Below are 15,215 nucleotides of genomic sequence, written 5' to 3'. Positions count from 1 at the left end.
TTGCCATTGGCCTCAAAATTGTATTCCAAATTCGTTTTCTAATCTCAAATGCCTTTTATTTATTCCCCTTATTGCAAAAGTCAGCAAATATGTCGAGATTCACTGTCTTTGAGCTCCAAATTATCATGGTGAGCAAATTCGTTCTATTGGGGGGTTGTTATGAAGGTGGGATGTTATCTTTTATTTGTGCCCCATATTTCTATAGGCGGCAAACATGTCCGGTTGGGGGGATTGTTTTGGGGATGGGGCGGCCACTCTGTGACTTGGCCCTAAAAGTATATATCAGATTCGTGTTCTACTCTAAAATACCTTTTAGTTGCGCCCCATATTGCAATGGTCAGCAAATACATCCTATTTGGGGGGTGTTATGGGGGTAGGATGAGCCCATAGACACTTTTTGCCCAATATTGATATCAGATTCGTACTATTTATATTCTCAAAGACCTTTCATTTGAGTCCCATATTGCAATGGTCGGTAAATATGTCCGATTAAGGGGTGTTTTGGGGTTTGGGGTAGTCCCCCCAAGCAGGTCCCACAATTGGATATCAGATACATTTTCTACTTTTAAATATCTTTATTTTGAGTCCCATATTGTCGTGATTGGTCTATATATATATTTGGTGGGTTATGGGGTAGGATGGGCCCTTAGACACTTTTTGCCCAATATTGATTTCAGATTCGTACTCTATTCTCATAGACCTTTCATTTGAGCCCCATTTTGTCATGGTCAATAAATATGTCCGATTTAGTGGTGTTTAGGATAGTCCTCCGAAACAGGTCCCACAATTGGATATCAGAATCGTTTTCTACTTTTAAATATCTTTCATTTGAGTCCCATATTGTCGTGATTGGTCTATATATAATATTTGGCAGGTTATAAGGTTGGTCGACCGCCGTAGGCGTCCTACCCGAAATTGGGATACCAATTTTTTGTTGTTTAGATACAATAAAAGAGTTCACAAAATTGCGCTTAAATCGCACCAGCTATCTACAAAATCTGACTTTTTTTTTAATTAAGGTAAGATGGAGGTACCGCAAATGTTGGTTTCTACAGGCTCAAGAAGTCGGTTTATATGTCGGGTATATCCAAATCAGGAGGCCACCGTAGCGCAGAGGTTAGCATGTCCGCCTTTGACGCTGAACGCCTGGGATCGAATCCTGGCGGGATTCCCTCCTAATGCTGACAACATTTTGGGGGTACTTTGCCATGTAAAAACTTCTCCCCAAAGAGGAGTCGCTCTGCGGCACGCCGTTCGGATTCGGCTATAAAAAGGAGGTCCCTTATAATTGGGCTTGAAATTTAATATGACAGCACTCCTTGATATGTGTGAAGTTTGCCCCAGTATCTAAACGGAATGTCCATGAGCAAATTTGCATATGCATATCTAAATCAGAACCAATATGGCCCATTTGCAATTCCCAATGACCTACCTAAATGACAAGTCTATGTGCAAAATTTTAAACGGATATCTTTATTCGTTCGACCGTTATCGTGATTTCCACAGACGGACGGACATGGCTAATTCGACTCAGAACGTGAAGATGATCAAGAAAATATATAATTTTTAGTCTCAGGTCAATATTTCGCGGTGTTACAAATGGAAGAGGTTGATAGAAACGTATCTTGAAGATCGGTTGTCTCGGCAGTAGCATGCATATAGTAAGAGCAAGTCCACTGGAACAGCCATTCACGACATAGTCGCCTACATTGTGGGTTCTCTCGCTATCAAGGAGTATACAATTGTAGCATTTCTTGATGTTGAAGAAGCTTTCAATAAAGTAAAACTTACGTTAATCCTGAGGAGCTGCAGTTTCTAGGCATCGACACTACCGTAAGACAGTTTTTTAATAACTTACTTACTAAGAGTAGATAATACCATCGCAGTATAAAAGTAGGTCATACCAACGCGGGATAACCGATGTGATGACCTGGCAGTAATGGAAGTGGTTTCCAATCGGATACCTGAGACGGCACAGTCTTGGATTGACCGAACTCTGGTATCGCCATCGGGAAGATCATGCTACACAGATGGATCAAAGCTAGAGCACACAAGGGCCTTTGGGTCTACATTAAGAACCCTGGACTGTTTTCGACTGCCTGACCATAATAAGGCCCTGCACCCGGTAGAGGATAACTATATGCAAAACATAGGCTGAAACTTTGGGCTCCGATTTGTGTGATTTGCGGATAGTGGAATGCTCCATACGGAGCAGCTACAATTTCAGTCGGGGAAAATCACCGGTATCGAGCGGAGAATCTCAGTGAGAGGCCGGGCGGCAGCGGATCTTGCATAAATACTGAGTAATGTTCAATATGATAAGGCGAGTTATTGGCACCTATAAATAAGCAATATCCATCATGTTCCCGCAGCGACCGGTCCTTTGGACCGCAACAAGCTTTTTCACCTATAGGAGTTAGACGAGGGTCGTCACCTCCACATATAGATATGTGGCTACATTAACAACAACAATAATAACAACGGTCCTGAAGGCGGAGATCTGGGCGATCATGGAATGTTTGAGGCGATGTGGTATTAACGCGAAGACGTCGAGTGTGAACATCTTTACAAACAGTCTACATTGAGAACCCATGGACTGAGATCTGTTTTCGACTACCTGAGAACCCAGGGTGAAATCTGTTTTCGTCTGCCTGAGCACCCAAGAACTGAGATCTCTTTCAGACTGCCTGACCATAATACGGACTTGGCGGTGGTGATCCGGCAATCATGGAATGCATATGGTGGTGTGGTGTTAACGGGTGAACGTCAAGTAAAAACCTCTTTCCGGACAGAAAACTGTGTATTAGGGCAAAGTCACGAACAGTCTTGTAGTGTAAGAAGAAGATTAACACCTTCTCTGAGAAAGACACGATCCGCATCGTTTGGTTGTCGGGCCATAGCGGAGTAAGGGATTAAGAAAGAGCAGACGGTTTGGCAGTGAAGGCCAGAGGACTAAACTTGGTTAAACCGAAGCCTTTCGGGTCGACGCAGTGCGAGTTAAGAGTGTGGGCGACGAAATCGCATATAACACTGTGGAACAGCTAAACAGTCGATACCACGAAAATACTATAACGAGATCCGGATCATAAAAAGACGAGGCTAATATTGAAAATTAAGAAGGGTGTCGTATGACTTTCGGTATTATAACGGGACACATGGGACTACGAGCTCACTCATGCAGAAAGAAAGGAAGAAAATTATGAGACGTTGGAGCATTTCCTATGTCATCGCCCGGCTGTCGCGACTAACAAACATTGGTGGAGACGCAAAATCATACATGAACCATCTTAGGGGCTTGGTTATATTTAAAGTTTAATTTTGCATCAGTTAACCCTTAAATAAATAAATTTGTCGTTTAAATTAATCTCCCATATGCACTGGGCTAGTATATATGCATTTTTTTTGTAGAATATGTAGTAGTGGTTCCAGAATGAGGTCTAAGTAGCAGTGACCCGACTAAAGAACCACAAGGCAGCAGGAGCTGACGGAGAGGAATAAGTGTCCTCCGCATCGCATTCAAGATACTATCGAGCGTACTGTGTGAAAGATTAAAACCTAAAGTCAATGAGATTATTGGGCCCTATCAATGCGGCTTTAGGATTGGTAAATCAACCCTGGATCAGATATTCACACTGCGCCAAATCCTGGAAAAGACCCGAGAAGGACAAATCAACACCTACCATCTCTTTGTTGACCACAAAGCTGCTTTCGTTACGCCTTTACGTTCAAAGGTATTTCAAGCCATGTCTGAGTTTGATATCCCTGCAAAATTATTAAGACTCTGCAGGATGACCCTTGCTGATACGCGTTCTTCGGTAAAATAAACGGTAAAATAAACGAAAGAGAGTCAGAGAAAATGGGTCTGGCAGTAAATGGAGATAAGACGAAATGGATGGTTTCAACTCCCAAAACGCCTTGTACAACCGAGCAGATAAGAAAAATGGAGAAAGTTGGGAACCACAATTTTGAGATAGTCAGTAACTTTTTCAACCTCGGCACCGCCGTAACTGAAACGAATGACATCCGTTATGAGATAAAGCGCACACCAACCACAGCTAGCGCATTTATTGACCAAACTTCGCATTTATTGACCAAACTTCGCATTTATTGACCAAACTTCGCATTTATTGACCAAACTTCGCATTTATTGACCAAACTTCCCAAAACAATCTTGCCAAAATTTTGCGCAACGCTTTCCTTGGCGTCTACCCCGATATCTGAGAAGTTTGCTCGAAATCGATTCAGTTTTACATAAAGCTCTCATATATATGTTTGTCAGGTTTTGGCTAATTTGCAATAATATTATCATTTGTCAACCGTAGTTATTAAAGTTTGAACATATGCTCGAAATGTGATACGGATTGTGTAATAACCCATCTCTGAAAACATCCCCCGAGGTCCATCAAAATTGGTTTAGAATTGGATATAGCCCCCACATTGTACTTATAGGGTAGGTGTAGGGTATTATACAGTCGGCACCGCCCGAAATTTGCCCTTCCTTACTAGTTTTTCCCTTAACTTATTCTAATTTAAACTACCATTATTATAGGTAAATAAGGGTACTAGCTTACGCTTACCTGTTTAATTTCCTTTTGCTGGCAATCTCACTTCAGCCAGTTAATGAGCCGTTTTTTGTACCAAATTCAATGTGAAGTCCATTGAAAAAACTTAAAATGCTTATGTCTCCTCAAATAAAATTGTTACAAAACTAAAAACAAAAATATTGAATTGTTTACTTTTTATTTGCATATTTATATAATATTTGATAGGATTAAATCTTTACTACATCCACTTAAAAACTCTTGGAATATACATTCCATACACCCCAAATAGCATCTACCTTAATTTTTATTCATTTGAGTATAATTTCTTAATTGCTAAACATTATAATAATTAGCCAATGCTAATGATGTTTTCTGTTTGTTTGGTTCTCTTTGCAGGATAAAGTTAAAGAAGTCTTTGATACGGCCATCTGGGAAGGATTAGCACCTACCATTCTGCCACCCACACCGGCGCCATTATGGAAACGATTATTCTGTTTGGCCTAAAGCAGACGCACTTAGCTCGGCCATCATCATCCTCATCATCATAGAAGGCCTCAATTTGCTTCTCAATGCTGCATCAAAGAGAGGAAAAATTCAAAAGAAATTGAAAAAAATAACCTAGAAGAAAAACAAAGGAAAATCTTAAGAAAATGCATAAATAGACTGATTAATGTTATAAAAAAGAATTTCTGTTTTTTATACGCTACCTACACATATAAAGCAAAGATCATATATGGAATTAATTATGAAATTAGGTGTTAAGAGAAACCAGCACACTTCTTTATATCCGCACATTGTATTCGTTTTTTTTTTTTAGTTAGAAGGAAAACAACAAATTAATCCTTAAAATCAACCATGTTTTCTTGTTGTCATCATTAAGTTTGAAAATTGTGTTAACCACTACCCTTTAGAACTTTGTTTTGAAAAAAATTTTTTACGAAAACTCAATAACCCCCCTAAAAAAGTTATTTTTTATCTACTTAACATGATGTTTGTCCTTAAATGTTTAATTATTTAGTACTTATTCCTAGTTATAGTTGCAAGAAGACAACCACCACCAACTACTTACCTTTTACCAGCTACAATTAAAAAAAAAAAACAACTAAATGTTGTTTATTATGTATGAATGTTTCTCATGAAAATATACATTTATATATCATTATATTGTTAAATTTATATCAATATTTAAATTCTAAAATATTTTTCTAGTATTCTTAGTTTATAATCTCTAGGCATTACATCTCCATATCATCAGCCCCACTTAAGGGATAACTCGTATCATTTACTGCAAAAATGAAACAATTTAGACAATTATGTTAAACTTAGTAAAGACTTTGTTGGTAATTGTTTCTAAACTTGTTTATTGTTGTAAATTATAATAACTTTTATTTAGCATATGCAATTTGTCCAATGTGTGTTATCTCCATTTGCAGTGAATTATCCTCATTATTATTATGATTAATCTAAGATTAGGGCATTTCTGTTTTTGCTGTTAAACAAATGTCTAAAGAGTTTTATGATAAAAGTCTTGAAAACAACACTCATTCCATCCATCCAAGCGAACATATTGTTAATCAATAAGTTTTATTTTATGCATCATTATAATAAATTTTCTGATATATCGGTCAAGCATTAATATAAAGTTGGATTTTCATAATCACAGGATGACCAATTCCAAGAGGAAAAAAAATTGAGAAAAAAAATTAAAAAAAAAACACAAAATTTTTTCACAGGAATTTTGTTGAAATTTTACTTCATACAATCGGATATTGTCCGGCTGCAGGCCATAGGGAAATCTGTTTCTATTATAACACAAAAAATTCGGTTTTTTAAAGTTAGGCTGAAAAATTTGTTTTTTGCTTTGTAATAGCATTTGACTGGTTTCCTAGATCGCGATTTCGTTTCGAACCACCCAAACTCATCGGAAGGATTTGTCAAAAAGGTATGTCTCTAAGTTGAAACTATGCTCATTTGTAGCGCAGCAAGAAATAAAAATACTCCACTTCATATGTTTCTACCAAATCAAGACATCCAACTATTACAAACATACACACTTGCCCAACTGCTACTCTAAGTAATCGTTGATGGATTATTTTGGCTAAAATTTCATTTCTATAAGAAATTAGCGGACCGGGCCCTCTCCACTGCGCCGTCTTAACTTTCTAATATCTTTTTAGAGTGGAGACGCTTCGCACTGAATGTGGATATCGAATTCGTGCCACTGTAGCCTATGTCCGCCGAAGTTTGCCCCTGCTCGGTTCTTTGGCAAATTTTCACCCTACTCCCAAATGCCTTTCTTTTGAGTCCCGTATTATCGTACTTGTAAATATTTCCGGTTTAGGGTGGTATTTCGGGTGTGGGGTTGTTAAATTGAATTCGTTTATTGAACTAACTCTTAAAGAGAATTACATTACAAAGACATACTAATGTAAATTGTACTATTGTAAAGCAAAGTGTTTAGCAAAGGGTGTATTTCATTAAATTCTCAACACTCTCCCTGAATGAAATATTTCGTTAAAAACTATATTTAATTCTATATGACTTATAACTAATTAATCAAAGCCAAATTTTTCTTTAAAATATTCCAATTTTTGTGGTGTAACTGGCTTAACGAAGACATCAGCAACCATTTCTTTTGTTGAAATATACTTCAAGGAAATTTGGCGATTGTCAATTTTCTCTTTGATAAATTTCCACATGCTTTGTCCTTAGTGAATATTTATTGTTTGAAGCTATACGTAGCGCCTTTATTATAGTAGTACAAAATCATGTTGACATTACAATTTGGAATAAGTTCTCGTTCGGGACTTTTTAGCCAGACTGCTTCAGCCACTCTGCTTTAGTTGAATATAGTGCCACAGTTTTTGGCCTTTTTGTGGTTCAAGAAATTTCTGCAGATTGAAAAATAAAAACATAGCCCGTTGTATAATGGTGGTCATCCAGATTTCCTGCCCAATCTGCATCGCAGTATCCGGCTATATATTCATCTTCGTTTTTCTTGTATATCAGCCCTTTTTCCATGGTTCCTTTCAGATATCTCATTATTTGCTCTACTGCTTCCCAGTGTGCTCTACCTGGATTTGTACTGTAGCGGCTCAGAACATTCACAGCGTAGTATATGTCGGCAAACAATAAGTAACCAATTGCTTCTCCGTTTCGGTTTTTGGGGACTTAGTTTCCGTTCATTTCTTATTGTAGTCCATGGGTTTTGATGAAGGGTTACAATCATTCATTCCGAAACGTATTAGTACCTCGGAAAAATATTTCAATTGATCAATTTTAATTTCATTTTCGCTCCGAGGTATTCTCACGCCAAGCACATTTGAAACTTCTCCCATATCTTTCATTTTAAAATTATTTGAAAGAACGTTTTTGACTGACTTTATCACGTTTACGAAATTGAAAAATATGAGAACATCATCTACGAATATTGCAATATACATTTTCTTGTCTTCTGATACCTTCGAGTATACGCATTGATCAACATCCCCTAGCACAAAACCCATATCAATTAGAACTTTATTAATGGTTTCATTTCATACTCTCTCAGATTGTTTTAAACCGTAGATTGCCTTGCTAAGCTTGCATATTTTCTTAGAACCATCACTAAAACCTTCTGGTTGTTCCATATATATGGTTTCCTTTAAATAATCGTTTAAGTAAGCGCTCATTGCATCCATATGGTGAATCATCATATAATGCTTGACTGCCAATGCCGTCAAATATCTAATCGATTCATGGCGTACAACAGGAAAGAATGTTTCCATATAGTCTATTCCTTCAGTCTGCGTAAAACCTTTCGCGACTAATCTAGCCTACCATCGCAACGGATTTCCATCTGAGTCATACTTCATTTTAAAAATCCATTTTGATTTGACTGCTTTAGATCAACCAAATTCCAAGTATTAATAACTACCAGAGAATTCATTTCTTCGCTCATGGCAGCCTTCCAATTTTCAACATCATCAGACGACATCGTTTCTTTCAAATTCTGAGGGTCTGACGAAACATATTCCATCGCAGAAAATGCAGTTGATGAATGATTTCTGTTTGCAATTCCTTCTGACCGTCGAATATTACCAGATGTTAGTACTTGATTTATTTGAAATTGCCTGGATTCCAAAAAAATTTTTCCATGGACCAATTACATTTAAATGGACAATTTCCAACCGTTCTTTGACCCGCGCTCCGGCTTCTCTGCTTACTATTGGTGTTTGCTTTCCTTTCACGCATACAACACAAAGTCCAGGACATTCGCGATTAAACTTTTTACCTGTATTTGCCCCTTTTCACGTCACTTAATTTCTTATTACAGATGTGACCCATCCTTCGGTGCCACAACTTGAAATCATCAACAAGTGTAAAAGCCTTATTCTTCTCTCCATTGGATTTGCAATCCAAACGGTATAATTGATTTTTAGCACTTGCTGTCCCTTTTTATCCAAAAAGTGGCTCTTCTCACCTTCAAAGAATGCCTTTTTTCCATTCTTGGTCATTTGCCGAACCGAAAGTAAATTAGCATATAAGTTGGGACGTACTCCACGTTTGACTGTAACAAACCTCTTATTTCTTCCAAAACCAACGTTAATGTCAATATCTCCGATGTATTCCACAACAATTTCACCCTTACCCGCAACAATTACTTTTTTATTAACAGCATCACGGATGTTATACATATGGCTCTTCTCATTTGTCATGTGGTTACTTGCTCCACTGTCGACATACCAGGAGTTTGCAGATTCCGAACTTGAAAATTCATTTGTTGCTTTTGCACATGCGCTGACAACGTTACTATAGACAAGCAAAACATCTGAGCTCCCATGCTTCTTGGTAACCGCATTGTTCTTTGACTTCGATTTGGTAGGACAATTTCTTGAAATTTGCCCATTTCCATTACAATTGAAACATTTAACATTGGCTTACCTTTCTTGACACCTTTTGAATGTAATGCTGATTCCTTCTCTGAAGCTTTATCAAATTTTGCGTCTTGAAGTAGAACATTCTTCACCATATCTACCGTCAGTTTTTCCTTGGAATTCTCCACAGCCATGACAAGCGGCTTAAAATCATCGGTTAAAGCAGCTAACATTAAAGATGCGATCAATTCGTCATTTATTTCACAAACCTGCGTTTTTTACCTTCAACGGCACTATAACGATATCATTGACATATTCTTGAATGAATCCGTAGATCCAAACACATGGCTATTCAATTGGATATCAAATTCGTTTTTTTTCTCAAGCACCTTTCGTTTGAGCTCTATATTGCCGTGATTGTTCTACATATCCGTTAGGAGGGTTTTGGACGGCCCTCGAGGCTCCCCACCCCAACAATAGAAACCATGTTTTGTTTTTGTTGACCCCGAGAAAAATTTCTAACGAATCACATTTCCAATCTCCGAGATCTGGTGTTTTTGAAGATTTGGGTAATGAGATGGGCATTTTAGGGGAGGGTGGCGCCAGCCTCTGACATTTCGACCCAAATATGGATATCAAATTCATGCTCCACTCGCAAACCCCTTTAATTTAAGCCCCATATTTCCATGGGCGGTAAATATGAACCGTTTGAAGGGTGTTTGGTGCCGGGCGGGCTCCGGCACTTTGCGCCATCTAGTCTTAAACGCACATTTCGTAATCTACTACCAAATACCTTTTATTTGAGTCCCATATAGCCATAGTCGGCTAGTATTGGGTATTGGGGGTATTTGGGGGTGGGGTGACCTCACATTGCTTGGACCTATTTTTGTATGCCATATTTGTAATCTACTGCCGAATACTTTTCACTTGAATCCCATATTGACGTGAACGCCGAATATAACTGTTAAGAGGAGTTTTGGGGTTGTTGCCACCCGCTGGGTACTTGAACCCAAATTTATGTACGATATTCGTATACTAGTTTCCAATGCCCATATTGTCCCAATCAGTACACTTTTGATTTTGGGTGGTGTTTTTAGCATAAGGTGAGGGTCAGTCCCCCTTCCGATATCAAAAATGATATAGCCTATGTTTCCTTCCAGACCAACCTACACAATCTGTGAAAATTTCCATGTAATCGGTTCAGCCGTTTTAGAGTCTAAACGGAACGAACATTTCATTTCAATAGGAAATTTCGTCAAAATTTCATTTCAATAGGAAATTTTGTCAAAAGCTGTGTTCCGAAAATTTGCAAATTTGCACAAATTTTTACTGGAAGTCGTTCGCGTACTTTATTTGCCAGCAGAAGAGAACGCGAGAGAGAGCAAATTTTGACAGTTTGAAAATAGAGAACCTGCAAATTTCTACTAGGACTTATTTTTTTGCCAGCAGAAATTTGCAACTTTGAACAGATGTTTTGTAAAGGTCAGCTGTTTTATGAAAAGCAGCTGTTACATGAAAATACAAAAGCTAACACCAAAATGAGTTCAAAAAGGCAGAGGTTAGTAAAAATAAAAAAATTGTTTATTGGTAATTATTACATTTGTTTCATTTTTATTTACTTTTAATGAATATTAAAGGCAGCACCTAGTGTTCAGTTACAGAAAACTCGCCAAATGAAGTTGTAATTGTACCTCAAGTCGGTTGATCTACATTAGAAGGTAAGTGCAAAATTTGCGGAATTATTCGGAAAATCTTGAAAAATTATAACATTGTATCCTTCCAGACACCAAGAAAAGAGCAATGATCGGTTTCTCAAGTGTTTTGATGGAATCATCCTCATCAGAGAGCTACGATGAAAATTAGTGCAAATTAGTCTGCCAATTGTGAACGGATACACATATCTTCAATGAAAACACAGTGTCCGTAGCCGCCACATGACCAGATAGAAAGCTCCCTTAGCCTCACATCAGTGGTCGCAGCAATTAGATGGTTAGTGGTTAATGCTGTCGACAAGGGAATTGAGAAAGTTGTTTCTACTTTTGCGTACGGTGTGGCGTGTAAACCAGTTGTAGTCCTTTGCAGCCTACAAAATGCATGCTGATGCTCGGCGAATAGAAATTGTCCAACGGGAGGATCGGAAGTAGTAGTCCCTCATACTCCTTGGCCCCACATGGAAGAAGACAGATCGGTCTATACGACATCCCCTTGCTCGTGTCCTTTCCAGGTTTCTGTAGCGGGATCACACTGTCCTTCTCTAAACATCGGGCCCTCTAATAGTGTTCAGACAGGCTGACAACAGTTGTAAGGTACTCGACTCCAGCCAAATCCAGATTCTTCTGCATCAGTGTAGAGCATCCGTCTGAGACCAGCGCCTTGTGCGACTTGTTGCTACCGACGACATTCGTAGCTTCGTGCACTGTAAATTGTGATGGCTGTCCAGCGGTACGGAGATCACGGATACTACTTCCTATAAGATATTCGTTCAAAATGTCATTTTTTTCAATCTCCTAAAACTATACTTTGATTAACACTTATTTAACTATTGTGAATTTGCAATGATATCGTAGATTTGTAACATCATTCACACCGCAGACACGAACCATATTATTCCAATTTGAACCAGGATAGTTTTCGTTACGATCTACAGCTTAATTGTGAATACTTTGTTGAATAATAAAGTATTTGCTATGCTACTGGTGATTAGATCAAAATTTATAATCTTACGATATGCGAAAACCTTTTTGGAAACAAAATTTCAGTAATTCACTCAAATTTTTATGTTTTAAGCAGTAGGAACCATCTCTGAATTCGGAATCTCAAAGGGAATCACATTGGAAACAAATATTTCAGGAAACGAGAGTTTCGATTGTTTGGCCCATAGAAAATTTCGAACAACCCGCTGGAGGCAAAATTGCTGTAACTCACTCAAATCTTCGAGTTTCGAACGCTGTTAGGCATCCCTAAGCTCAGAATACCACAGGGAATCAAATTAGAAACCAACTTTTCAGGAAACTAGGGTTTTGATTTTTTGGCATTTTTTGTGTAAATTGAAAATTTCGAAAAACCCGCTAGAGACAAAATTGCTGTAACTCACTCAAATCTTCGAGTTTCGAACGCTGTTAGGCATCCCTAAGCTCAGAATACCACAGGGAATCAAATTAGAAACCAACTTTTCCGGAAACTAGGGTTTTGATTTTTTAGCAGTTTTTGTGTAAAGGGTATAGCCCATTGAAAATTTCGAAATGCCCGCTAGAGATAAAATTGCTGTAACTCACTCAAATCTTGGAGTTTCGACCGCTGTAGGGCATCCCTACATTCCGAATGCCACAGGGAATCAAATTGGAAGCAAACTTTTCAAGAAATTAGAGTTTTGATTTTTTAACATACCCTTTGTGTAAAGGGTATAGCCAATTGAAAATTTCGAAAAAACCCGCTTGAGACAAAATTGCTGTAACTCACTCAAATCTTCACATTCAAAATGCCACAGGGAATCAAATTGGAAACAAACTTCTCAAGATGTTAGAGTTTTGATTTTTGAGCATTTTTTATGTAAAGGGTATAGCCCATTGAAAATTTCGAAAAACCCGCTTGAGACAAAATTGCCGTAACTCACTCAAATCTTCGTGTTTCGACCACTGTAGAGCACCCTAAATTCAGAATGCCACAGGGAATCAAATTGGAAACAAACTTTTCAGGAAACTAGAGTTTTGATTTTTTTGCATTTTTTCTGTAAAGGGTATAGCCCATTGAAAATTTCGAAAAACTCTCTAGAGACAAAATTGCTGTAACTTACTCAAATCTTAGAGTCTCGACCGCTGTATGGCATCCCTAAACTCAGAACACAACAGGGAATCAAGTCGGAAACAAACTTTTCAAGAAATTAGAGTTTTGATTTTTTAGCATTTGTTGTGTAAAATTGAAAATTTCGAAAGCACAGCTTGAGACAAATTGCTGTAACTCACTCAAATCTTCGAGTTTCGACCGCTGTGGGGCATCCCTATATTCTGAATTCCACAGGGAATCAAATTGGAAACAATCTTTTCAAGAAATTAGAGGTTTGATTTTTTAGCATTTTTTGTGTAAAGGGTATAGCTTATTGAAAATTTCGAAAAACCCGCTTGAGACAAAATTGCTGTAACTCAATCAAATCTTCGAGTTTCGACCGCTGTGGGGCATCTCTACATTCAGAATGCCCCAGGGAATCAAATTGGAAACAATCTTTTCAAGAAATTAGAGGTTTGATTTTTTAGCATTTTTTGTGTAAAGGGTATAGCCCATTAAAAATATCGAAAAACCCGCTTAAGACAAAATTGCTGTAACTCACTCAAATCTTCGAGTTTCGACCGCTATGGGGCATTCCTACATTCAGAATGCCCCAGGGAATCAAATTGGAAACAAACTTTTCAAGAAATTAGAGTTTTGATTTTTTAGCATTTTTTGTGTATTGAAAATTTCGAAAAACCCGCTTGAGACAAAATTGCTGTAACTCACTCAAATCTTCGAGTTTCGACCGATGTAGGGCATCCCTAAACTCAGAATACCACAGGGAATCAAATTGGAAACAAACTTTCCAAGAAATAAGAGTTTTGATTTTTTAGCATTTTTTGTGTAAAGGGTATAGCTTATTGAAAATTTCGAAAAACCCGCTTGAGACAAAATTGCTGTATCTCACTCAAATCTTCAAGTTTCGACCACTGTAGGGCATCCCTAAACTCAGAATACCACAGGGAATCAGATTGAAAACAAACTTTCCAAGAAATTAGAGTTTTTATTTTTTAGCATTTTTTGTGTAAAGGGTATAGCCCATTGAAAATTTCGAAAAACCCGCTTGAGACAAAATTGCTATAACTCACTCAAATCTTCGAGTTTCGACCGCTGTGGGGCATCCCTACATTCAGAATGCCCCAGGGAATCAAATTGGAAACAAACTTTTCAGGAAATTAGAGTTTTGATTTTTTAGCATTTTTTGTGTAAAGGGTATAGCCCATTGAAAATTTCGAAAAACTCGCTTGAGACAAAATTGCTGTAACTCACTCAAATCTTCAAGTTTCGACCACTGTAGGGCATCCCTAAACTCAGAATACCACAGGAAATCAAATTGGAAACAAACTTTTCAGGAAATTAGAGTTTTGATTTTTTAGCATTTTTTGTGTAAAGGGTATAGCTTATTGAAAATTTCGAAAAACCCGCTTGAGACAAAATTGCTGTAACTTACTCAAATCTTCAAGTTTCGACCACTGTAGGGCATCCCTAAACTCAGAATACCACAGGGAATCAAATTGGAAACAATGTTTCCAAGAAATTAGAGTTTTGATTTTTTAGCATTTTTTGTGTAAAGGGTATAGCCCATTGAAAATTTCGAAAAACCCGCTTGAGACAAAATTGCTGTAACTCACTCAAATCTTCGAGTTTCGACCGCTGTGGGGCATCCCTACATTCAGAATGCCCCAGGGAATCAAATTGGAAACAACCTTTTCAGGAAATTAGAGTTTTGATTTTTTAGCATTTTTTGTGTAAAGGGTATAGCCCATTGGAAATTTCGAAAAACCCGCTTGAGACAAAATTGCTGTAACTCACTCAAATCTTCAAGTTTCGACCGCTGTAGGGCATCCCTAAACTCAGAATAACACTGGGAATCAAATTGGAAACAAACTTTCCAAGAAATTAGAGTTTTGATTTGTTAGCATTTTTTGTGTAAAGGGTATAACCCGTTGAAAATTTCGAAAAACTCGCTTGAGACAAAATTGCTGTAACTCACTCAAATCTCCGAGTTGCGACCGATGTAGGGCATCCCTACATTCAGAATGCCCCAGGG

The 15,215-nt window shown here is 37.8% G+C and overlaps 1 protein-coding gene across 5 annotated transcripts in view; it reads left to right on the top strand.

The window, feature by feature from the left end:
* LOC106080879 (uncharacterized) overlaps positions 1–6,180 on the top strand; it is a 470,932-nt gene extending 464,752 nt beyond the window's left edge. For all 5 annotated transcript variants that reach the window (XM_059366664.1, XM_013242485.2, XM_013242482.2 and 2 more), the window contains one exon: positions 4,941–6,180. In XM_059366664.1, the coding sequence (XP_059222647.1) occupies positions 4,941–5,048 (108 nt within the window). In that variant the 3' untranslated portion in view covers positions 5,049–6,180. The remainder of the gene's footprint in view (positions 1–4,940) is intronic.
* Positions 6,181–15,215: the final 9,035 nt, after the last annotated feature.

The sequence above is a fragment of the Stomoxys calcitrans genome, chromosome 4 (assembly GCF_963082655.1).
Source record: "Stomoxys calcitrans chromosome 4, idStoCalc2.1, whole genome shotgun sequence".
Classification (NCBI taxonomy): domain Eukaryota; kingdom Metazoa; phylum Arthropoda; class Insecta; order Diptera; family Muscidae; genus Stomoxys; species Stomoxys calcitrans.
This window is presented reverse-complemented; position numbering and strand designations above follow the sequence as displayed.